The sequence below is a fragment of the Pongo abelii genome, chromosome 18, assembly GCF_028885655.2.
Source record: "Pongo abelii isolate AG06213 chromosome 18, NHGRI_mPonAbe1-v2.0_pri, whole genome shotgun sequence".
NCBI classification, from domain to species: domain Eukaryota; kingdom Metazoa; phylum Chordata; class Mammalia; order Primates; family Hominidae; genus Pongo; species Pongo abelii.
Window position 1 is genome coordinate 5,097,865 of NC_072003.2, and position 24,843 is coordinate 5,122,707.

The 24,843-nt window shown below is 52.1% G+C and overlaps 1 protein-coding gene across 1 annotated transcript in view; it reads right to left on the bottom strand.

The window, feature by feature from the left end:
- PPL (periplakin) overlaps window positions 1-24,843 on the bottom strand; it is a 55,636-nt gene that overhangs the window by 17,252 nt on the left and 13,541 nt on the right. Inside the window, exons 2-8 of the mRNA XM_024233896.3 lie at window positions 12,398-12,497; window positions 5,538-5,692; window positions 4,056-4,176; window positions 2,883-3,008; window positions 2,749-2,790; window positions 1,142-1,303; window positions 932-1,039 (exon numbers count right to left, since the gene is read on the bottom strand). Of these exons, the coding sequence (XP_024089664.1) occupies window positions 932-1,039; window positions 1,142-1,303; window positions 2,749-2,790; window positions 2,883-3,008; window positions 4,056-4,176; window positions 5,538-5,692; window positions 12,398-12,497 (814 nt within the window). The remainder of the gene's footprint in view (window positions 1-931; window positions 1,040-1,141; window positions 1,304-2,748; window positions 2,791-2,882; window positions 3,009-4,055; window positions 4,177-5,537; window positions 5,693-12,397; window positions 12,498-24,843) is intronic.

The following is a 24,843-nucleotide window of genomic DNA, read 5'->3' on the forward strand; positions in this document are numbered from 1 at the left end:
AAATCCATGACCCTGGCCAGGCATGGTGGCTCACGCCTGTAATCGCAGCACTTTGGAGGGCCGAGGCGGGTGGATCACCTGAGGTCAGGAGTTTGAGACTAGCCTGGCCCACATGATGAGGCCCTGTCTCTACTAAAAATACAAAAATTAGCTGGGTGTGGTGGTGTGCGCCTGTAGTCCCAGCTACTTGGGAGGCTGAGGCAGGAGAATTGCTTGAACCCAGGAGGTGGAGGTTGCAGTGAGCCAAGATTACACCATTGCACTCCAGCCTGGGCAACAACAGCGAAACTCCATCTCAGGCGGGGTTGGTGGGATTGTGGGGGTTGGGAAGAATGTGACCTTATTTGGGAATAAGATCTTTGCAGATGTCATTAGCTAAGGATCCTGAAATTAGGGTGAGCCCTAAATCCACTGACTGACATCCTTATAAGAAGAGAGAACACAGAGAGACATGGGGAGAGAAGGCCATGTGAAGACAGAGGAAGGGACTGGAATGATGCAGCCACAAGCCAAGGGCTGCTGGCAACCCCCAGAAGCCGGAAGAGCAAGGAAGGCACATGTCCTGGAGCTTCCAGAGGGAATGAGGCCCTAAGATACCTTGATTTCAGACTTACAGCCCACAGACCTCTGAGAGAATGAATTTCTGTTGTTTAAAGCCACTAAGTTTGTTTTAACTTGTTGCAGCAACTCTAGGAAACTAATACAGACCCCACAGGGGCTTCAGAAGTCCAGGGGCTGAGGGCAGAAGTGTCAATGGATCAGGATAAATGGAGGAGGCAGAGTCAGACACAGCAAGATAGAGACAGACAGACACAAGATTCAGCTTGCAGGACCCCCAGCTCCGGGGTCTGCCCGAGCTCCAGGCGGCCCACAGGCAGAGGCCGACCAGAAGCCACCCTGGGGGAGGTGTCTGGTCTCAGGGTGCACGAACCTCAATGGAGTTCCTCCCGGGGTGCTCGGCCACCAGCAGCTGGTCGCCTTCGCTGTGCAGTTTGTTGATTCTCTCCTCTTTGGCCTCCAGGTTCCGGTTGATGAAATTCTGCAGTGAGGGGCAGTGGAGGGGCCTCAGTGCCCAGCCTGGCGGTCCCGTGCTCCTTTCAGGGCTGCCTCCTCCCTGACGCCCCAGGCCCCCAGCACCCACCTCATACTGGCGCCGGCGGCTGGGGTAGTCGAGGTTGCGGTCACTCCAGTCGTACTGCATGCGGCCCTTGGCCTGCTGGTCCAGCCAGTACAGCTCATTGGTGCAGCGCTGCATGTAGTCCTGCAGCGAACTCAGGTGCTGCTGCCGGGCCTGTGATGCTGCCTGAAGGGGCCGGGGCAAGGACAGGGCTGCGTCCTCAGCCCACTGCCACTGCTCGCTTCCTTCCCTACCTCCTGCAGGGCCCAGCTATGGCTGGCCTGAGGACAAGCCCAGCTTAGCCACGTCCAGCACAGGCGCCCTTAGACAAGTCACCTGAACCCCTGAAACTCACTCATTCATTCATTCATTCAGTAAATGTTTACTGAGCATCTACTACATGCTGGACATGGCTCCAGGCACTGGGGATACAGCAGTGAACGAAACACACAAAACCCTTACGGAACTGACATTTTTGTGAAGGCTTAGTTTGCCCATCTGTAAATGGGGAAGATGACAGTCCTGACCTCACTGCGCACAGAGACTGGCATATAGTTGGTGCTCAACAAATATCAGTGACTATAGCTTCTACTTTTATCTGTATCATGATCGTCTTATAGAGGGCTGAAAGGAAAGCACCACTGTACGTCTGAGAAGCGGGGCTGCAAGGGAAAGGAGGGATGTTTGCATTTGGGTACATGGGGCCCTCCACGAGCCAGCACTGCGCGACGAACTTCTGCAACATTGACTCATTTCATCCTCAAAGCGACCCTATGAGACAGGAACACGTAGGAACTCCATTTCTCAGATGACGAAACTGAGGCTCCCAGAGGCTAAGTAACCCGCTCAAGGTGTCACCACTAACACTAAGGAGCAGAGGCAGCATGGCTCCTTACAGCGACACAATGCTGCCTCTGTATTCTCTGAGATGTCTGAAACACTGGCAACAAGGAAGCATTTGCATAACACTCATGCAATTTTTAAAAGAATGCATTCTTTAAAGGTTTGGGAAGGAAAATGGAAAGCTTTTGTATAGAAAGCAAGTGGCATCATACTTGGCACACAGCAGATAATAAAGAAATAAGCAGGACAGGCTGTACTCCTGGGGTCTGTTAGGGTTTTTCCTGAACAACCAGGACAGACCTGGCAGCCGCTCAGGAAAAGGCTGGGGCACATCTCTTCCCACCTCAACCCCTCTCCTGATTGAAATGTTTACTGCACGCCTTTCTTTTTTTTCTTTTTCTTTTTTTTTTTTTTTTTAGGCAGGGTTTTGCTCTGTTTCCCAGGCTGGAGTGGAGTGGCACGATCTCAGCTCATTGCAGCCTCCACCTCCTGGGCTCAAGTGATCCTCCCACTTCAGCCTCCCAAGTAGCTGGGACCACAGGCATGCTACCAAGCCCAGCTAATTTTTAAATTTTTTGTAGAGCTGGAGTCTCACTATGTTGCCCAGGTTGGTCTCAAACTCCTGGGCTCAAGTGATCCTCCTGCCTCTGCCTCCCAAAGTGCTAGGCGTGAGCCACCATGCCCGGCTGCCTATGTCATTTTTAAAAGAATACATCCTTATCCCCCCAACTCCAAGCTTCCCCTCCTCTCCTCTCCCCATGAGGCCTTTCCCCCAGGGAGCTCCTCACCAGCAGTTTCTGGTACTTGGCCCGGAGTTCGCTGTTCTGCTCCTGAGGACAGAGCAGAGGGCATGGGTCAGGGCCAGGACACAGGCGCGGCCCCCTCCATCCCTGGGTCCCCACCACACCAGCACACACCCCACCTTGTCCCCGTCCTTGGCCAGGTGGGGCCCGATGGCCTTGACCTCATTGTGGAAGATGTTATGCTCCTCCACTTGGTGGTCCACCAGCGGCAGGTCAGTCCCAAAGCTCTGGCTGCTCAGCTTGTCCTGGCCAGGAGGGCAGAGAAGCAATAGGGAGAGGGTGGGCCGAGGGCTGGGGATGTGCGGCCACCCCAGGAGCCTTGGGGGTGGGCATGATGGTGCTCTCTTTTTCATGGGGCCCTGCAGAGCCACAGGGAGACGCTGGCCACACCTTCAACCCTGAAATTCTGTTTGCTGAGCACTGACCCATATCATTTTTCATCTCACAGAGCCTCAGGGGTCCACATGGTTACTGTCCCATCTCTCAGATGAGGACACAGAGGCTGAGGCTGAGTGAGGGCCAGTCACCTGCCCAGGGTCACGCCACTAACATCGGGAAAGTTGGCCAGGCATGGTGACGGATGCCTGTCATCCAGGCACTTTGGGAGGCCAATGGGGGCGGATCGCTTGAGGCCAGGAGTTTGAGACCAGCCTGGCCAATGTAGCAAAGTCCCGTCTCTACAAAAATACAAAAAATTAGCCAGGTGTGGTGGCGTGCACCTGTAATCCCAGCTACTTGAGAGGCTGAGGTGGGAGGATCACCTAAGCCTGGAAAGTTGAGGCTGCAGTGAGCCGTGATCGTGCCACTGCACTCTAGCCTGCGTGACAGAGTGAGACCTTGTCTCAAAAATAAATAAATAAATAAATAAATATATAAATAAAATTGGGGAAGCTGAGGCTTGAACCTGGGACACCTAGCTGCAGTGGCTGTGTGCTTCTCTGTGGTAGGAGCGACAGGCCAGAAGCCTGGCCGCTCCCGCCCCAGCCTGCCCACAAAACGTCACCAGGACCCCAACATGCCAGGGTTGGAAAGTGGGACCCAGGAGCAGCAGCGAGGTGTGGCTGACAGGGGACACAGTCCGAATCTCCACCGCTTGAGCTGTGTGACCCTGACTTCGTGCTGCACTCCTCTGAGCCTCACTCTTCTCATGGGCACATTGGAAAATCATCAGGACCATGACTGTCTCCCTGGTAAGACCCGGGATGCCCATTACATGGCTAGGCTCTCCCTGCACACGCACAGCCCCCTCCCCAGCTGAAGCCCTGGAGCCGGCGGCCCTGTCCAGGCCATACCAGCTTCTCTTCCACCAGTGCCGCCCAGTTGACCTGTGGATCCACTTCCTTCACCGCCAGGCTGTAGATCTGCTTGTGTTTCCCGCGCAGGTTGGTCACACGCTCCTTCAGCTGGCGGATACTGATGGGAGAGAGGCTGCCCGCTTAGTGGGGCTGGTTGGCACTGCCTGCACCCCAGGAGGGGCCCCCCACCCAGACCCCGGCCTCAGTGTCCTGGAAGGACACAGTGACCATATGGCCTTGGGTTGCAGACAATCACTGCATGCTCTCACCTCTCCTCCCATGTACTTTTTTTTTTTTTGAGACAGAGTCTTGCTCTGTCACCCAGGCTGGAGTACAGTGACGCCATCTCAGCTCATGGCAGCCTCCGCCTCCCAGGTTCAAGCAATTCTCGTGCCTCAGCCTCCCGAGTAGCTGGGATTACAAGCATGTGCCACCTCGCCTGGCTAATTTTGTATTTTTAGTAGAGACAGGGTTTCACCACGTTGGTCAGGCTGGTCTCGAACTCCTGACCTCAGGTGATCCGTCCGCTTCGGCCTCCCGAAGTGCTGGGATCACAGGCGTGAGCCACGGTGCCTGGCCCCACCCACTTTCCCTCAACCTTCCTTCCCCCATCAGAGTTTCCCGAGGGCCTACTATGTGCCTAGAACCATAGAAAGTTCTGGAATAAGCAGGAAGGATCTTGTTTTCTGGAGTCTGCCATCCAGCAGGGCCCACGGTGTGGTGCATGCCATGCCAAGGACAAGTGCCGAGGGTCGTGGGGCACTGAGAGAGCCCTGCCCTTGCTGGGGTGGAGGTGGGGCATGGGACAAGGCAGGAGTCAGGGGGGCTGATTCATCCACGATAAACTGAACTGGGAGTCGTGAGCCAAGGAAGCCAGGGACAGGGCACCAGGCAGCGGGACAGCTCGCTCAAAAGCTCACAGGTCAGCCTGGTGGCTCCAGAACAAGGGATATCAACTCCCTGAGCCTCTGTTTCCCCAACTGCAAAATAGGGTCATCAAGAGGATCATGTGAGGCTGGGCGCGGTGGCTCACATGTGTAATCCCAGCACTTTGTGTAATCCCAGCACTTTGGGAGGCCGAGGCAGGCGGATCACCTGAGGTCTGGAGTTTGAGACCAGCCTGGCCAACATGGAGAAACTCTGTCTCCACTAAAAATACAAAAATTAGTCGGGCATGGTGGTGCACGCCTGTAATTCCAGCTACTTGGGAGGTTGAGGCATGAGAATTGCTTGAACTGGGGAGGCAGAGATTGCGGTAAGCCAAGATCATGCCATTGCACTCCAGCCTGGGCAACAAGAGCAAAACTATGTCTCAAAAAAAAAAAAAAGAAAGGATCATGTGACGCCTTTGGCACGTGCCTGGTACCTAGTTAGCCCTTGATAACCCCTGACTCGGGCTCCCAAATGCTGAACAGGACCCCCCGCCCTGGCCCATAGCCCCCGATGGTTCCCCTGGGGTAAGAAGCCGAAGTGACCTACTCCTCGGCGATCATGTCCCCCTGTGGGTGCTTCATGTGCTTGGCAATGGCCGCATCCGCCTCTAGCACATAGAGCAGCTTCTCAGAGTCCAACACCTTCTGCAGGGTCACGTCCCGGTGCTCAGGCTGCCGACCCTCCTGCAGCCGAGCCAGGTCCTGTGAGGGTCACAAGAGAGGGGACAATGAACAGGAGCCGAGAGCGGGCACGGTGGCAATGGGGGGGGTGGGAGGAAAGGGGTCAGCAGGGTGCTCCCCTTCTTTCCCTTTGAATAACTTCTTCCAGGCTTGTCCAGATGGAGCGCAGTCGGTAGTTCCATCTCTTTGCTGCTACGTGGTATTTCTCAGTTCACTTTACAAAGCGGGTATTTTTCTTATGCCCCCTCTAGCCTGTCCTCCAGCCGCCCAGCAAACAGAGCTCAAGTACCTACTGTATGCAAGGTGTTGGGACACAGCTGTGAACAGAAGAGACATGGCCTCCCTGCCTGGCACTCACAGCCCAGTCTGCGAGGCCACCAGGAATGCTAAAGGATGAGCCTCACGGAGGTGACTGCAAGTCCCTCCAAGTCAGTGTTCATGAAAGAAATGCTCCAGAGGTGGAACGAGGGGACCTACTTCAGCTCTGGTGGTCAGGGAAGCCTCTCTGTGGTGGAGACACAAGCTAAGAATAAAGGATGAAAGGGACAGTGTTCCAGGCACAGGAACAGCCTGTGCAAAGGTCCTGAGGCAGGAGAGAGCGAGCTACGACTGGGCCATAGTGAAAAGGCCTCTGTGGATAGGGAGGAAACAGGGCAGGTGGGGGGCGGCAGGGAGGGTGGGTGGCCAGAACACAGAATGGCTGCAAGGAGGGATCCTGCACAGCTCCATTTGTGCTTAAAGGCGATGCCTCCGGGCGCTCTGCAGAGAGGACAGCAAGGGTGTGGGCTGGGAGGACAGGCAGTGGTCTGTGGCAGCAGCCAGGTGACAGTGAGGTGGCACCAGCAAGAAGGAACAGAGCAGGGGGGATAGCTGGAAGGGGCCATCGATGATTGCTGATGAGTACAGGGCTTCTGTTCATTTAGGGAAGAGCAATGAATGGCAGCTGGGACAGTAGGTTTCTAATCACAGTGGGATAATTCACTGTGTCAATATTTGAGAAGCCTGGCTGTGAGTCTACACCATGCTAGGTCCTGGGGATGAATCCCTGAGGGATCGCCAGTCCCGCAGGGGAGGCAGTGACATGTCAGTGAGGGGACTGAGTGCTGGTTGGCTGACGCTGAGGCACTCAGAGGCGGCCGCCAGTCCCTTCCCCTAGCTGGGTCTCAGCATTCCCGTCTCTATAATGGGCATAAGGAAAATACCCGCTTGTGAAGTGAACTGAGAAATACCACTTAGCAACAAAGAGCAGGAACTACGGACCGTGCTCCATCTGAACAAGCCTGGAAGACGTTATTCAAAGGCAAAGAAGCCAGACAGAGCCCACATGGTGTGGGATCCATTGATGTGAAGTGTCCCGAACAGGCAAGTCCAGAGAGACAGAAAGTCTCTGTCTCTTAGTGGTTGCCTGGGGCAGGGCTGGGAAGAGGCATTAACAGTAAATAGGCACAAGAGATCTTGCGCGGGATGAAAATATTCTGAAACTGATTCAAAGGTGTGGTTCCGCCCCTTGCTAAAGTTACTCAAAATCATTGACTTGTACACTTACAGTGGGAGCCTTTTTTAAGTGAAATATGTCTCCATACAGTTGTTTTTAAAAAAGCAAAAGCAAAAGGAAGAAAAACGAGAAATACACAGGGGTGACGTGGTGCCTGGTACGAAGTAAAGACTTGGCTTCCTCTTGGAGGAACAAAATGTGTCAAGAGTGTCTTTGCCTCGCTAAGTCTAGAAGGGCTGAAGGGTGAACAGGCCTGACTCCCCAGGGGGTTGGAGGTGAGGCTGATGTTCCGAAAAGCTAATGGAGGCCAGGCACAGTGGCCCATATCTGTAATCTTTACACTTTGGGAGGCTGAGGCAGGAGGATTGCTTGAGCCCAGGAGTGCAAGACCAGCCTGGGCAATATAGTGAGACTCCATTTATTAAAAAATATTTTTAAAAGGTAGCTGGGTGTGATGGCATGCACCTATAGTCCTAGCTACTCAGGAGGCTGGGGCAGGAGAATCATTTGAGTCCAGGAGTTCAAGGCTGCAGTGAGCTAAGATTGCACCATTGCTCTCCAGCCTTGGCAACAGAGCAAGCCCCTACCTCAAACCAACCAATCCAAAAAGCCAATGGAACCAGGCATCCCCCAACCCTGGGGTAGGCTGGCCCGTTAATTACAACAAAACATCAGCTTCTTGACTTGGAGTGGAATTTTTTTATTTTTTTTATTTTTTGTTTTTTTGAGACGGAGTCTCACTCTGTCGCCCAGGCTGGAGTGCAGTGGCACGATCTCGGCTCACTGCAAGCTCCGCCTCCTGGATTCACACCATTCTCCTGCCTCAGCCTCCCAAGTAGCTGGGACTACAAGCGCCTCCCACCATGCCTGGCTAATTTTTTGTATTTTTAGTAGAGATGGCGTTTCACCGTGTTAGCCAGGGTGGTCTCTATCTCCTGACCTTGTGATCCACCCGCCTCGGCCTCCCAAAGTGCTGGGATTACAGGCGTGAGCCACTGCGCCCAGCCTACTTGGAGTGGAATTTTATTCACTCCATTATCACCAGCTTCCCTGAGCTGCAGATCAAAGATTAATTTTGCAAAAGGAGGAAGTCCATTAATCATTGCCTAATTCGTGAAGGTGCCCAGTGGGAATGCAAGTTCTCTCAAAACACTGGCTGAGAGAAAGAGAACATCTAGCTGAGGGAGGCTAGTGTTCGAAAGTTCAAAGTCGGGCAGAAAAGATCGATGGTGAGAGAGATCAGCACAGGGTTGACCCCTGAGGGATATCAACTGGGGAGATGGCCTGGGAGCTTTCTAGACAGTTATCCATCTTGCCCCAGACAGTGGTTATCTGGGTATCTATTGATGCAAAAATTCACCCAGGTGAAGTCTTTGAATGTAGACACTTCTCTACAGTTTATATAAGTTATACCTTGATAAAAAAGTTTTTTAAAGTCATAGGGGCCAAGTGCAGTGGCTCACGCCTATAATCCCAGCACTCTGGGAGGCCCAGGAGGGAGGATTGCTTGAGCTCAGGAGTTGGAGGCCAGCCCGGGCAACATAGTGAGACCCTACCTCTAAAAAAAAAATACAAAAATTAGCCAGGCGTAGTAGCATGCGCCTGTAGTCCCAGCTACGTGGGAGGGTGAGGTGGGAGGATTGCTTGAGCCCAGGAGGTTGAGGCTTCAGTGAGTCGTGATTGCGCCACTGCACTCCAGCCTGGGTGACAGAGCAAGACCCTGTCTCAATAAAAAATAAAAATAAAAAATTATAGGGACTGATATATCTAATAAATCACACACACACACACACACACACACACACACACACACACACACACACACACACACACACGGACAGATACGTGATAAAGCCAATTCAGCAGATGTTCCTTGTAGGATCAGGTGGTGGGATATGGGTGTTCGCTATACAGTTTTCTGTGTGTTTAGCATTTGAATAAATGTGTGATGCAGTGTATGATTCTGTTTATGTGAAATATCCAGAATAAATAAGTCCACAGAGATGGAAAGCAGATTAGTGGCTGCCAGGGGGAAAGGGGAGGTGGGGAATAACTATTAAGGGTGTGGGGTTTTGCTTTGGGGTAAGGGAAATGTTTTGGAACTAGATCGAGGAGATGGTTGTATAACATTGTGAATGTACTAAATGCCACTGAATTGTACACATTACATGGTTAATTTTATGTGAATCTCCCCTCAATTAAAAAAATGGAAAATTCAACAGAACTGGGAAATGAAATAAATAGTAGTATCTTTAGCAAAAAGAAAATAAGAAAAAGATTGTGTGATCCATGTAGTCTTCAAAGCCTAGCTTCTTTTTTCAAGTGGGTTCAGTTGAAGTTAAAAAAATAGGCCGGGCGCAGTGGCTCACACCTGTAATCCCAGCACTTTGGGAGGCCGAGGTGGGCGGATCATGAGGTCAGGAGTTTGAGACCAGCCTGGCCAATGTGATGAAACCCCATCTCTACTGAAAATAAATAAATAAATTAGCTGGGCGTGGTGGTGCGTGCCTGTGGTCCCAGCTACTTGGGAGGCTGAGGCAGAAGAATCACTTGAACCTGGGAGGTGGAGGTTGCAGTGAGCTGAGATAGCACCACTGCACTCCAGCCTAGATGACAGAGCGAGACTCTCAAAAAAAAAAAGAAAGAAAGAAAGAAAAAATTGTTTAGGCCAAGCACACAGTGGCTCACGCCTGTAAATCCCAGCACTTTGGGAAGCTGAGGCAGGAGGATGGCTTGAGGCCAGGAGTTCAAGACCAGCCTGGACAACATAGCGAGGACCTCTGTCTCTGCAAAAAAGTAAAATAAAAATGGTTCAAAATTACCTATTTTGAGTCAATACTCCAGGGCAATAAAATGAGAAGGTTAAACCCTCTTCCTTCTTTCTCCCTCTCTCTCTCTCTCACACACACACACAAAGGTCAAACAGATATACACCAATATGTTAATAGTCAATAGATACCTCTGGTGGTGGAATTCTACATGATTGACTTGATTGATTGATTGACTGAGGCAGGGTTTCCCTCTGCTGCCCAGGCTGGAGTGCAGTGGTGTAATCTCTGCTCACTTCAGCGTCAACCTCCCGGGCTTAAGTGAGCCTCCCACCTCAGCCTCCCAAGGAGCTGGGACTACAGGCACACACACCACCACACCTGGCAAATTTTTCATATTTTTTGTAGAGACGAGGTTTCACCATGTTGCTCAGGCTTGTCTCAAACTCCTGGGCTCAGGTGATCTGCCTGCCTAGGCCTCCCAAAGTGCTGAGTTTACAGGCGTGAGCCACCATGCCCGGCTCATGATTTTAATTCACTTTGTTATGCTTGTTTATCCGTCCTGAAATGTGTGTGATGAACACATATTATTTTTGTTATGAGGAAAAAAGAGACACACCCCCAAAAGATGTTTTCCATTTAAAAAGGAAAAAAAATCCACCACCACAGGGGGCCTCAGATGGCAGAGGATGTAACTGCAAATGACAAGGGGAGCTGATGGGAGGGAACAGGTGTGGGGTGGCCAGGCAGGAGGCCAGGGCAAGGCCCACTCCTGGGGCCCCTGCAGGGGACAGCTGGTGGCGGAGAACAGAGTCTCCACTTACCTGCCCCCTACACCCCCGTGGACTGTGCCCATCCCAGCCCACCTACCCCCTTGGGTCTCTTGGCTGCTGTGGACAGGCCTTCAGAGGGTGGGCAACTGGGCCATCAGGGGCAGCCAGGGGGATTGGACACCTATGGCTGGGCCTGGGGACAGCAGCATGGCCGGGCAGACCTTGACCTCCCGCCTGACCTCCCACCCTCAACCTCCCACTCCTCTGGTCCCACCTTTTTTGTTTGTTTGTTTTTTGAGACAGTCTTATTCTGTTGCCCAGGCTGGAGTGCAGTGGCACGATCTTGGCTCACTGTAACCTCCGCCTCCCGGGTTCAAGCGATTCTCCTGCCTCAGCCTCCTGAGTAGCTGGGATTATAGGTGTGCACCACCACGCCCAGCTAATTTTTGTATTTTTAGTAGAGATGAGGTTTCACCATATTGGCCAGTCTGGTCTCAAACTCCTGACCTCAAAGTGATCTGCCCACCTCGGCCTCCCAAAGTACTGGGATAACGGCGGTGTGAGCCATTATGCACCTGGCCTGGTCCCACCTCTTAGTCGCCCCCGCATAGGGACACCAGATGAAATACAGATCACCAGTTACACTTGAATTTCAGATAAACAATAATGTTTTAGCATAAGCCTTTCCCTAATAATACATGGGCTTTCCTGCTACTAAAACATGATTTGTGTTCTGAAATTCAAATGTAACTGGGCATCTCGTATTTTATTTGCTAAATCTGGTAACTCCACCTGCAGGCCGAAGCTGGCACCATGTCTGCCGCTGACTCATCGTCCCAGCCCCTTCTGAACCTCAGTTGCTCCAGGCTACAAAACAGGCATCAACCCAATCGCACCGGGCTGACGCTGGTGGAAGGTTCGAAGAGAAGGTGACCATTCCAGCGGCTCGTGAGTCCCGCAGGGTACAGGGGCTTCGTGCCGTTGAGTCCACCGGGCAGTTGTTATCCCCATGTTACAGAAGGGGAAACTGAGGCACAGAGAGGGAAAAGCGATTTGCCCAGCTATTTTATCTCTCTTCTCCAAAAAAGGCGGAGGAAGACCTGCACCCTGAGTGCTGGCAGCAGTAGGATGAGCAGTGATAATGACATTGACGATAATAGCCCTGTACTATACCTGCATAATCTCATTTAATCTTTACAGCCACCCCGCCAGATGGGAACAATCACTTCTGCCTGCTTAGAGAGAATCTCGTTCATGGGGAGGTAGGATGACTCACTTGTCCAAGGTCACCCAGCAAGGACAAGGCTGGGCTGCTTCCCTAGAGCCTGACCCTATGGCACTCCTCCAGGCAGGAGACGCTTTGCACAGGGCCCAGGAAGCGGGAGGAACTTAGTATCCGGCAGGTACTAGTATTAACGACAATGGCCAGGTTCCTCTCACAGAGCAGGGCTTCCTGATCTCGGCACCCCTGCCCTACAGTGCACGGTAGGGTGTTCAGCAGCATCCCTGTCTCCCCTCCCCAACTGGACGCCTGGAGCACCTTCCTTCCAAGCAGTGACAACCAAAATGTCTCTGTATGTTCCCTCGGGGCCAGAATCACCCCTGGGTGGGAATCACCGATTCCAAACAGATCCTGGTCCTGAACAGGGCTGGCAGCACGGGGCACCCGGGTGGGAGTGGGGGCACTTACACTCTGCATCTTGGCCTCTGTGTCCACGATGTTCTTCTCCACCTGGTCGGCATTCTTCTGCAGCTGCTCGATCAGCTCCGAGAGCTCCTTGTTGGAGATGCTGGGGGCAGAAGCCGAGGGGAGATGGGCGGGGTGCCTGGTGGGTGGGGGCTGTGTTCCCACCAGCACCCCATCCTCCACCTGGCCCCAGCCCCGCGCTCTGAGCAGGAGCTGCCCACAGAGCCTTTGAGGTAGTTGGGCTGTTCCCACAGGGCAACATCACTAAAGCCACAGAGGCAAGGCAGCGCCTGGCAGGGGGTCAGCCTCCATTTTTTTTTTTTTTAATTTTTTTTGAGATGGAGTCTCGCTCTGTCACCCAGGCTAAAGTGCAGTGGCGTGATCTCAGCTTACGGCAACCTCCACTTCCCGGGTCCAAATGATTCTCATGCCTCAGCCTCCCCAGTAGCTGGGATTACAGGCACGCACCACCAAGCCTGGCTAATTTTTGTATTTTTAGTGGAGACGGGATTCCACCATGTTGGCCAGGCTGGTCTTGAACTCCTGACCTCAAGTGATCCGCCTGCCTCGGCCTCCCAAAGTGCTGGGATTACAGGCATGAGCCACCGTGCCTGGCCAGCCTCCACTTTGATCATTCTCTCTAATGCTTCTATTTTTTATTTTTATTTATTCATTCATTCATTTATTTATTTTATTGAGATAGAGTCTCACACTCTTGTCCAGGCTGGGGTGTAACGGCACAGTCTTGGCTCACTGCAGCCTCTATCTCCCAGGCTCAAGCAATCCTCCCAGCCCAGCCTCCCAAGTAGCTGGGACTACAGGCACATGCCACCACTCCTGCATAACTTTTACATTTCTTTTGGTAGAGAGGGGGTTTCACAATGTCACCCAGGCTGGTCTCAAACTCCTGAGTTCAAGCAATTCATCCACCTCGGACTCCCAAAGTGCTGGGATTACAGATGTGAGCCACCAGGCCCTGCCTACATATTTTTTTGTGAGAGATAGGGTCTCACTCTGTCACCCGGGCTGGAGTGCAGTGGCGTGATCATAGTTCACTATAGCCTCGAACTCCTGAGCTTAAGCAATCCTCCTACCTCCGCCTCCCGAGTAGCTGGGACCACTGGCACCACCAGCACACCGAGCTTCTAATGCTTCTATTTTGCCATGTTGGCAAAACGCACAGTATTTTAAAAACTGGGAGATAACTCACATACCGTAAAATTCACCTGTTTAAAAGTACACAGTCACTGGTTTTTAGTACTACATATTTAGAATTGTGCGACCATCACCACTATCTCATTCCAGACATTTTTATCACCCCAAAGCTCCACACCCACAAGCTGTCACTCCCTATTCCCCACCCCCTCCAGCCCCTGGCAACCAGGAATTTACTTTCTCTCTCTATGGATTTGCCTATTCTGGACATTTCATATAAATAGAATCACACAACACGTGGCCTTTTGCGTCTGCCTTCTCTCAGCATAATGTTTTCAAGCTTCATGCATATTGCAGCATCTATTAGAACTTTATTCTTTTTATGGCTGAATAATATTCCGTCACGTGGCTACTTCACATTTTGCTTATTCATTCAACAGCTGACAACCATCTGGGCCGTTTCCACCTTTGGGCCATCGTGAGAATCACGCTGCTATGAACGTTCGGGGACAAGCTTTTGTGTGAGCAGTCTTATTTTTAATTACCTGATATTTTTCTTTCAACCTACTCGTTTTATTTTAGAGTTAAATAGATATGTTTACAAAGGTAACTTCTCTCCCCATTTTAATCAGAAAATCAGAAGCCCTCACCATGAGTGAATTAGCTGCCAAAATAAATTTCATGGGAATGCAGTGGCACTGGGTTCCGTGGTGACACTGGGCTGCCCACTGTTACAAGTCAGGAGGTGTGACACCCGTGGTGGCGTCAGGCCCAGCCTTTCTCCTGATCTTCTCAGAGAGCCTGAAAGAGACTTGAGGCCCGGTGTGGTGGCTCACACCTGTAAGCCCAGCACTTTGGGAGGCCAAGGCGGGCAGATGACCTGAGATCAGGAGTTTGAGACCAACCTGGCCAACATGGTGAAACCCCATCTCTACTAAAAATACAAAAATTAGCCGGGTGTGGTGGCAGGCGCCTGTAATCCCAGCTACTTGGGAGGCTGAGGCAGGAGAATTGCTTGAACCCAGGGGATGGAGGTGGCAGTGAGCTGAGATCGTGCCACTGCATTCCAGCCTGGGTGACAGAGCGAGACTCCGTGTCAAAAAAAAGCAAGATAAGCAGACTGGCCCTCTCCCTGTCTCTGTGTCCTCTCCTGTGACATTTGTCTACTGTCCCCCGTCCCCCAGAACCACAGACAGACCACTCTGGAAAATGCTCTAATGGGAGTTAGTTAAAACTTTGGCCCTGGGGGTTAGCTGTGGGTTCAGATCTTGGCTCCCATCAGCCACTTAGTGGCTGTGTGACTTGGCCAAGCTCCCTTGCCTATCTGTGCCTCTGTCTCCCAATCCAATGGACTAGAGTAACAATCCTTTCCCGGGGCCAGGGTGGCAGGGGTTGTGAATGGAAGTGAGGTTACGCTGCCAAAGGGCTGTGCATAGAGCCGGGCACAGAATAAGTCTCAACAAAGGTTTGTGATTTTAGTTGTCAAGGAGCCTTAGAGATCACTCAGCTCTGCCTCTGTTGTTTTGAGACGGAGTCTTGCCCTGTCACCCAGGCTGGAAGTGCAGTGGCACAATCTTGGCTCACTGCAACCTCCACCTCTCAGGGTCAAGCGATTCAGCTGCCTCAGCCTTCTGAGTAGCTGGGATTACAGGTGTGAGCCACCATGCCCAGCCTCCCTCTGTTGTTTTCTTTAAACAAAGAAAGAAACAGAGACCAGAGAGGGAAAGCAGCTTGGCCATTGTCACCAGTTAGCCAGCGATGATGTCTCCATTGAAGACCCACAGTGGGGCCTGAGCGGCTAGGCACGCAGAAGTTGCCTTCTACTCATACTCATTAAGCACCTGCTGTGTGTGGGCCCTGCACCTCACAAAGACAAGCCTCTCCCTCCCTGATCCACCCCACAGACCAGGATGAAATCAGTATTTATAGAAACAGTCACGAGACTGAGGCAGGCCTGGAGGCTGGGGATGCCCAGGGGAACCTCTGGACTGGCTAAGCGGGGACGGCGGTGGTCACTGAAGGCTTCCTGGAGGAGGTGGTGTCGGCTGGGTGCTAAAGCAGAAGGAAGAATTTGGAGTTCCTGTGCAGAAGGCTCCAGCGAGGAGAGGCCATAGAGAGGCAGGTCCTGGTGTGTCCCGTGGGGTGGGCCAGGGCGGGGTTCTTGACCGTCAAGGCAGAGGGGACCATGAGCCCTTTAGAGTGATGCTCCGCAGGTCAAGGTTCTGGGGCCTAGCACGAAAAATTCACATTCCCGGCCACTAACCCAGATCTGCTGAACCCAGGTCTCCAGAGCTGGGCCCATGAAGCTATATTATTATTGCTATTTTTGCAGGTTCCCCAGGGTACCTGGACACCTACTGGAGTCATGGGCCAGCACTGCAGGTGCTGTTGATGTTGGGGGCATTGGGGGCAGAAATGGCAGCAGCCAACATGCTGGGGATCCATCCATCTAGGTCCCAAACCTTGCCTCAGGGCCAGCTTTGTGGCAGACCTGGATACACCGGAGCTGGGGGATCTTGAGGGAACAGGACCCAAGCCATACCTTCTGCAAGGTCAACTGGGGGCAGCCCGTCCCAAAGTGGGGTCCCAGGAACCCAGCTTTTAAAAGTCTTATTCTTCCTTGGTCAAGGCAGTTAGGAAAACCCCATCCTTGATACGTTCATGAGCCAGCAAAGGCACTGACAAGTCCTGCAGTGGAGAAAGCCGGTGTTTGGCGGGGTGGCCAGGAAGGCTTAGCAGCGGGGAGCTTTGGATGGAGGATCTGGGTAAGAAGGGATAAGCTGGGCTTCTAGAACAGCCAGGTCAGGGGTCCACCCGACTCCTCCCTCATTCCCTAACCCCTCACTTCCTGGTTGGGCAGGCCACACGGAGAATGTGAGTTTCTGGGCCCCCACACTCCCATCCCAGTCACTGACCATCTGCCAGGCCAGCTGCACCTAGAGGCGGTGAGTCTCACCCCAAATATTTAACCCCTGACTCTGCAGTGCATCGTTAGGGTCTGTACTGTGGCTCAAGTGGGGGCCTTTGTCTCTCTTGAGCCCAGTCCCACCTCAGGCACAGGGCCAGCTCCCAACCCAGCCCTTTCATGGATTGTGGCAGATGCAAGAAAAGCCACCTTCTGGACTCCATCCTGGCTGGGCCTGTTGTCCCAGCTGAAGCCCCCCAGAGGACATGGGAGTTGTGGGGCAATGACCACTGCCTCAGGGACCTTGGACTCCTGATGGGACAAAGCTGTGAGCGGCAGCAGGAAGCTATGGGCAGACAGGCCAGGCCCAAGGCCCACTGGGCTGCTTGCTGCTTAGACAGCCTCAGGCAAGTGCCCTACCCTCGTGCAGCCTCCGCTTCTCCATCTGTCTTCTGGCGATGACCACAAAGGCATCCTGGGCATTTGCCACTTGCTGTGGGCTTTGCCAGACCTCAGACACATTCACAGGCACCAGCTCAATATCATCCTTGCCCTAAGTCCCCGGGGAGGTTCGTGTGCCCCTTTGAAGAAGGAGATGAAGAAACCAAGACTCTGAGACATCAAAGCACTTGCCCAGGGTCACACAGCTGGTGAACCGCAATTCTCCCCTCAAGCAATCTCACTCCAGAGGCACGTGATCGACTGGGCTAGAAGTTACTCATGGGGATGCTAGGAAAATCACACCGATAACAATCTCCACCATCGTAACATGAGCTAATACTTACTCTCTACATGCCAGGCTCCTCACTGTTTCTGACTCAACCTTCATGACAACCCTGAGAGCTGGGTTTTAGCTTGGTGGGTAATTGTATTATTATCCCCGTTTATGGGTGTGGAAACTAAGGATCAGAGAGGTTAAATAACTCTCCCAAAGTCACCCAGCAATTAGATGGCAGAGCCAGGACTCTGGGCCCTTAACAACTCCATGTGACGATCTTACAGGGCTCCCAGCACACAGTTGGTACTTCACAGATTAATTTAAAATGCCAAGAGCCCAAAACCACACCAGGATGCCACTTTTCATCCACTACAATGGCTATAATAAAAAAGACAATAACAAGTGTTGACAAAGATGTGGAGAAATTGGAACCCTCGTGCCTTGCTGGTGGGGATGCAAAATGGTGCACAGTTGTGGAAAACAGTCTAGAAATTCCGCAAAAAGTTAAGCAGTCACCATAAGACCCAGCAGGTCCACCCCTATGTATTTTTTTATTTTTATTACTTATTTATTTACTTATTTATTTTTTTGAGACAGGGTCTCACTCTGTTGCCCAGGCTGGAGTGCAGTGGTGCAATCTTAGCTCACTGCAGCCTTGACCTCCCAGTCTCAAGCAATCTTTGTACCTCAGCCTCAGAGTAACTGCGACTACAGGCGCCTGGCACTGTGCCCGGCTAATTTTTTTTTTTTAGAGAGGGAGTTTTTGCCATGTTGCCCCAGCTGGTCTTGAAACACTGGGCTCAAGCAATCTATCTGCCTTGGCCTCCCAAAATATTAGGATTGCAGGTGTGAGCCACTGCGCCCAGCCCACCCCTACCTATCTATCCAAGAGAAATGAAAACCTATGTCTGGGCTGGATGCGGTGACTCACGCCTGTACTCCCAGCACTTTGGGAGGCCGAGGCAGGTGGATCACCTGAGGTCAGGAATTTGAGACCAGCCTGGCCAACATGGTGAAACCCCGTCTTCACTAAAAGTACAAAAAAATTAGCTGGACGTGGTGGTATGTGCCTGTAATCCCATCTACTCGGGAAGCTGAGGCAAGAGAATCGCTTGAACCTGGGAGACGGAGGTTGCAGTGAGCTGAGATCGTGCCACTACACTCCAGCCTGGGTGATGGAGCAAGACTCTGTCTCAGAAAATAAAAAACAAACAAACAAAAAAAACCCAAAAAAATCTATGCCTGCACAGAAACTTGTACATAGATGAATCACAGCAGCATGATTCATAATAGCCTTTTGGCCTCCACTTTTTAGTGGAAACAACTCAAATATTCATCAACTGATGAAAATATAAACAAAATGTGGTCTATCTGTATTATTCAGCCAAAGAATGAAGGCAGGACTGACAGCTGCTACAGCCTCAGGAACCTCGAGAATGTTATGTTCAGTGAAAGAAGCTAGACACAAAAGCTCACATATTATTCCATTGATAAGAAATGTCCAGAATGGAGAAATCTACAGGAGCAGAAAGTGGATGAGTGGTTGCCATGGCCCAGGAGGATGTGAAATGGAGAGTGATTGCTAAGGGGTATCAGATTTCTTTTTGGGGTGATGAAAATGTTCTAAAATCGATCGTGGGGATGGTTGTACAACTCTGTGACTATATTAATAACCACTGGGCTGGGCGCGGTGGCTCACACCTATAATCCCAGCACTTTGGGAGGCTGAGGTGGGCAGATCACTTGAGCCCAGGAGTTTGAGAACAGCCTGGGCAACATGGTGAAACCCCATGTCTACTGAAAACACAAAAAATTAGCTGGGCATGGTGATGCGCACCTGTAGTCCTGGATACTCGGAAGGCTGAGGTAGGACGATTGCTTGAGCCCAGGAGGTTGAGGCTGCAGTGAGCCGAGATTTCGCCACTGTACTCCAGCCTGGGCAATGAGAGTGAGACCCTGTCTCAAAACAAAAACAAAAACCCTGAATTGAACACTTTAAATAAGTGAACTGGATGATATATGAATTATATCGCAGTAAAGCTGCTACAAAAAAAAAAAAAAAAAAAAAAAAAAGAAGGTGGCTGGGCGTGGTGGCTCACGCCTGTAATCCCAGCACTTTGGGAGGCTGAGTCGGGCAGATCACCTGAGGTCAGGAGTTCAAGACCAGCCTGGCCAACATGGTGAAACCTCATCTCTACTAAAAATACAAAAATTAGCCGGGCATGATGGCAGGTACCTGTAATCCCAGCTACTCGGGAGGCTGAGGTGGAAGAATTGCTTGAACCTGGGAGGTGGAGGTTGCAGTGAGCCAAGATCGCACCACTACACTCCAGCCTGGGTGACAGAGCGAGACTCCGTCTCAAAAATAAATAAATAAATAAATAAAAGGCAAGTGCCATTTAGAAGTGATAGGGGTTTGTTTCTTCTCTCCGGAGTCAGGTCCTGAGTCTTGTCTCATTCTCCAGGGAAGCTGGCCAGCTGCAGGTAATCCCCCAGCAGCCTGGAAGATGCTAGTTAACTCCTAGAGGGCTATCTGTCCTACCCACTGCTAAGCAAATCACATATATATTAGCTCATCAATCCTACCACCCTCTAAGTAAGTAGCATTGTTCTCAAAAGTGGGAGGATTACAACTTTAAATGAGTGAATTGCATGGAATTCACATAGCATGCAATTCACTCAGTTACAGATAGGGAAATTGAGGTACAAAGAAATTCCATCATTTGGCCACAGTTCCACTGCCAGCAAGCAAGACAGAGCTGGGATTCGAATCCAGGCCTCCGGAGGCACAGTCTCAGCGTTTTTGCCCTGTAGCTTTGGGGTCCCAAATGAGAGGCCCCCAAAGGTCCTGTGTTCCCCCCACCATCCAGCTGGCCGCAGGAATCAACCATGGGTGTCCCTTGGGGAGCCATGGAGCCCCATGCTAGGAAGCCAGCAGGAATGTGGGCGGGGCAGGAACCTGCAGGAAAGGGGACAGGACCCAGGAGTGCTGGGAAACCGGCTAGGCTGGTCCAGCTTTTCATCTCGGTAATGAGCTGCATCGGGGCAGCCAGACGTGGCACCCCTCGGCCATCAGCCCCACTGATGGAGGCCAAGACACAGCCCTGTCCTGCCCACGCAGACACAGACAACAGCCACCTGCCTGAGCCACGAAGACAAAGATATCCCCCCTCCCCACACACACACCGGAAAAGGGAAAGAGCCTGAGTGACAGCCGAGGGTACACGCCCAGCCCTCCCTTTTCTTACTCAGAGGGTGACACGGACACACGTGCTGAGGGCAGTGGCCGCTGGCCCTCGAAGGGGACTCAGAAGCCATCTAGCCCCACCTGCTCATTACCCATATGAGCAAACCAAGGTCCCGGATGTGAAGTCACTACCCAGGGTCACTTGGGAGGGCAGCCTGTGTAGGAGAAAGACTTTGGGTCTGGAGTCAGACAGGGTTCAGATCCTGACTGCACCAACCAGCAGTGTGACCTGTGACGGTGTGACAGAGGAGCTACACTGTATTTCTTTTTTAATCTTTTTCTATTTTCTTCAAATTTTTAAATAGAGATGGTTTCTCACTGTGTTGACCAGGCTGGTCCCGAACTCCTGGCCTCAAGTGATCCTCCCATCTCGGCCTCCCAAAGTGCTAGGATTACAGGTATGAGCCACAATATGCCTGGCCAGCCACTCTGTATTTCTGAGTCTCAGTTTCATCATCTGTGAAATGTGAGCAAAAAATTCTCTCTAGTTATGTTTATGTATGGGCCCAGGCACAGGAGTGCACACCTGTAATCCCACCACTTTGGGAGGCTGAGGCAGGAGCATCTCTTGAGCCTAGGAGTTCGAGACCAACTTGGGCAAATACGAAGACCTTGTCTCTACAAAAAATACAAAAATTAGCCAGGTGTGGTGGTGTGCACCTTCTCAAGTAGTCCCAGCTACTTGAGAAGCTTAGGTGGGAGAATCGCTTGAGCCCAGGAGGTCAAGGCTGCAGTGAGCTGAGATCGCACCACTGCATTCCAGCCTGGGAGACAGAGAAAGACCCTGTCTCAAATTAAAACCAAACAAAAAGTGTATGTGTGGGGTGGGGGTAATCAGGGTCACTTTTAGAAACACCTCAGTGAGGCCAGGCGTGGTGGCTCACACCTGTAATCTTAGCACTTTGGGAGGCCGAGGTGGGTGGATCACGAGGTCAGGAGATCGAGACCTTCCTGGCCAACCTGGTGAAATTCCGTCTCTACTAAAATACAAAAAATTAGCTGGGCATGGTGGCACGCACCTGTAGTCCCAGCTACTTGGGAGGCTGAGGCTGGGGAATTGCTTGAACCCGGGAGGTGGAGGTTGCAGTGAGCCGAGATTGCGTCACTGCACTCCAGCCTGGCAACAGAACAAGACTCTGTCTCAAAAAAAAAAAAAAAAAAAAAGAAAGAAAGAAAGAAACTCAGTCAAATTTCAAAGACACCTTTGTGGTTCAAGGACTGAACTGGAGGTTCAGAGCAGCATCCCTGAAACAGACTTGAGATCATTTACACTCTTTTTAAAATTTTGAAACAGTCTTATTCTGTTGTCCAGGCTGCAGTGCAGTGGCACAGTCTTGGCTCACTGCAACCTCTGTCTCTGGGTTCAAGTGATTCTCCTGCCTCAGCCTCTCGAGTAGCTGGGATTACAGGCGCACGCCACCATGCCTGGCTAATTTTTGTATTTTTAGTAGAGACAGGGTTTCGCCATGTTGGCCAGGGTGGTCTTGAACTCCTGATCAGGTGATCTCCCTGCTTCGGCCTCCCAAAGTGCTGGGATTACAGGTGTCAACCACCATACTCGGCCCCAACTAATTTTTTAATTTTTTTGTAGACATGGAGTCTCTCTCTGTTGCCTAGGCTAGTCTTAAACTCCTGAGATCAAGGGATCCTCCTGACTTGGCCTCCTAAAGTACAGGGATTACAGGCATGAGCCACTATGGCTGGCTCATTTACATTGTTTATACAATTGGGGCCTTGCTGGCTGTTTCACCAGTGGGCCTGAATGGGGACCCAGGACTCGGTTGGCAGCAGAAACAGCCCCCTCAGCCTCGGCCAGGCTGTGGGTCACGGGCTGCCTGCTGGGTGGGTTTTGCAAGCCACTAGGAGTCACCTCAAGTCAACTGAGGCTGTTTTTCCCTAGCTTTTTCCTTCTGGGCTGGGGATGCCAGAGTCTGGGACAATGACAATCCTGAGCAGTCTCACAGAGTCCCATTTTCTTGGCCTGTTCTGCCTATGAGGCTCTTGAGGCAAGCAAGGAAAAATGGAACCAGCAGGTCAGAAGACTGCCTGGTTCCTCCTCGGAGTTCCAGGGCTGGGTTTGAGGGTGCTCCCAGGGACCAGACAAGGGCTTCCTAGGTCTGAGCCCGCAGGCTTCAGTCTGAACAGCCATCATTTTGTGTCCCAGGATGTACTCAGAGCAGAGGAACCACTAGGGAGGGGGCCTGGGAGCCTCAAATGGCATCAGGTCCCTCGGCTCTGTAGCCAGGAGTCAGAGCCTCAGTAGACACAGCCCGACCCGCTTTATTGATTGACTGAGACTGAGCCTCACTCTGTCGCCCAGGCTGGAGTGCAGTGGCATGATCTTGGCTCACTGCAACCTCTGCCTCCTGGGTTCAAGCAATTCTCGTGCCTCAGCCTCCTGAGCAGCTGGAATTACAGACATGCACCATCACACCAGGCTACTTTTTGTATTTTTAATAGAGACGGGGTTTTGCCATGTTGGCCAGGCTGGTCTCGAACTCCTGGCCTCAAGTGATCTGCCCGCCTTGGCCTCCCAAAGTGCTGGGATTACAGGTGTGAGCCACTGTGCCTGGCCCCAGCCTGCATTAGAGGTGGCTACTCGAGGCTGAGGACCCAGTGGCTCAGTAAGCCCAGCTGCAAAGTGGGGAGGTGGGACTCGAACTTAGGGCTGTGTGCTGCCCTGGCATGGCCAGGACACACCACCGATGCTCCATGTGGACAGAGAAAGAGAACACAGGTGTCTCTGGGGATGCTCGCTCTCCACCTCCTGGGTCTCTCTTCCTGCTTTAATTTTGTGCAGGTGCCACTGGCACTTTCTTTCAGCTGGAAGGGCAGTGTGGCCCAGTGGTTAAGCACCCAGACCAAAGCCAGACAGTCTGGTGTCAAATCCTGCCTCTGCTCTTAGTAAGCTGTAAATTACTTAGCCTCTCTGAGCCTCAGTTTCCCCAGCTGTAAAATGAGAGTCATCACAGTATGCATGCCGCAGGGCTGTGGTGGGGGTGACTGAGAGAACAGATACGGGGTGCTGCCTCTGAGGAGCCCGGCTCTGCCTTGACCTGGGTCCACCATCCAGGGATTTAGGCTCCTTTTAAGGAGCTGATAAAAGCCAGAAGCCGGCTGGGCGCAGTGGCTCATGCCTATAATCCCAGCACTTTGGGAGGCTGAGGTGGGCAGATCACCTGAGGTCTGGAGTTCGAGACCAGCCTGGCCAACACAGTGAAACCCTGTCTCTACTAAACATACAAAAATTAGCCGGGCATGGTGGCGGGCACCTATAATCCTAGCTACTCGAGAGACTGAGACAGGAGAATCACTTGAACCTGGGAGGCGGAGGTTGTAGTGAGCCGAGATTGTGCCACTGCACTCCAGCCTGGGTGACAGAGCAAGACTCCATCTCAAAACAAAACAAAACAAAACAAAACAAAAAAAACCCTAAAAACAAACAAAAAGCCAGAAGCCAAGGCCTGAAGTTAGAATCCTCTAGCACCTGGGAGATGAAAGCAGACCCCGGCCATCCACACTGTTCACGCTGATCCTGGTGCAAGCCCAGACGTGCTTTGCTTCCGCCCCGTGAATGTTGCCTTGCCTGGGCACAGGGAATTCGCAAGTAACCTCAGAATTTGGAATCATCTCCTCCAACATCTGCGAGAAGAGGCTGGTGCCCATATACGGGTAATGAGTTGTCGGGAGAATAGGAGATCCTGGGTCCCAGATACCCACTCCCCGGGCCTGGCTGGGGGACAAACCCACAGCCCGCTTCAGCTGTCTTGGGTTTGGGCTAAGGATCTGAGTCAGTAGGTTTGGGGATTTGAAGGGTACAGGGTGTTCCCACTGCTCTGAGAACGCTCTTCCGTCCGCATAAGGGAAACCGCAGAAGGGGAGGGTGGGGAGGACCTGTCTACCCGGTTATGCCAACAGATCCCTGAGACCTGTCCCTGCTTCTCCCTCCACTGGTTCTACCTGGGAACACGTCTCCTGCGCATCCTCCTCCATCTGCCCCTCTGGCCTCACCTTGATCAAAGTCACCGCTTCTCACCTGGCCCAATGCAACAGCCACCCACTCTCTTTTCTGAGAGCATTTGGGAGCACAGGTAAGTTTTAGTTTGGATGATGGGATGATCTGGTTGCATCATACAAAGATCTAAGAGTTGGGGAGATATGCTTCCCGGCCTCCTGCCCCCAGGAGAGACGTGGACCCTCCAAGGACACCATGAATGGCAACCTTCCAACCATCAGCGACCTGGGAGGGGGGTTCCCTGTGTGGGGGTGGCTTCAAGAGCCACCCTTGATGCCTTCAGCTGTACCTGTTCAAGTCACATGGCACCAACTGGCCCATTCTTTCTACCAGCCTGTAGGGGAGGAAACCGAGGCAGCCTGGCCAGGGCAGGGAACGTAGCCTGTGTTGTGGCTCTGACCTAGGTGTG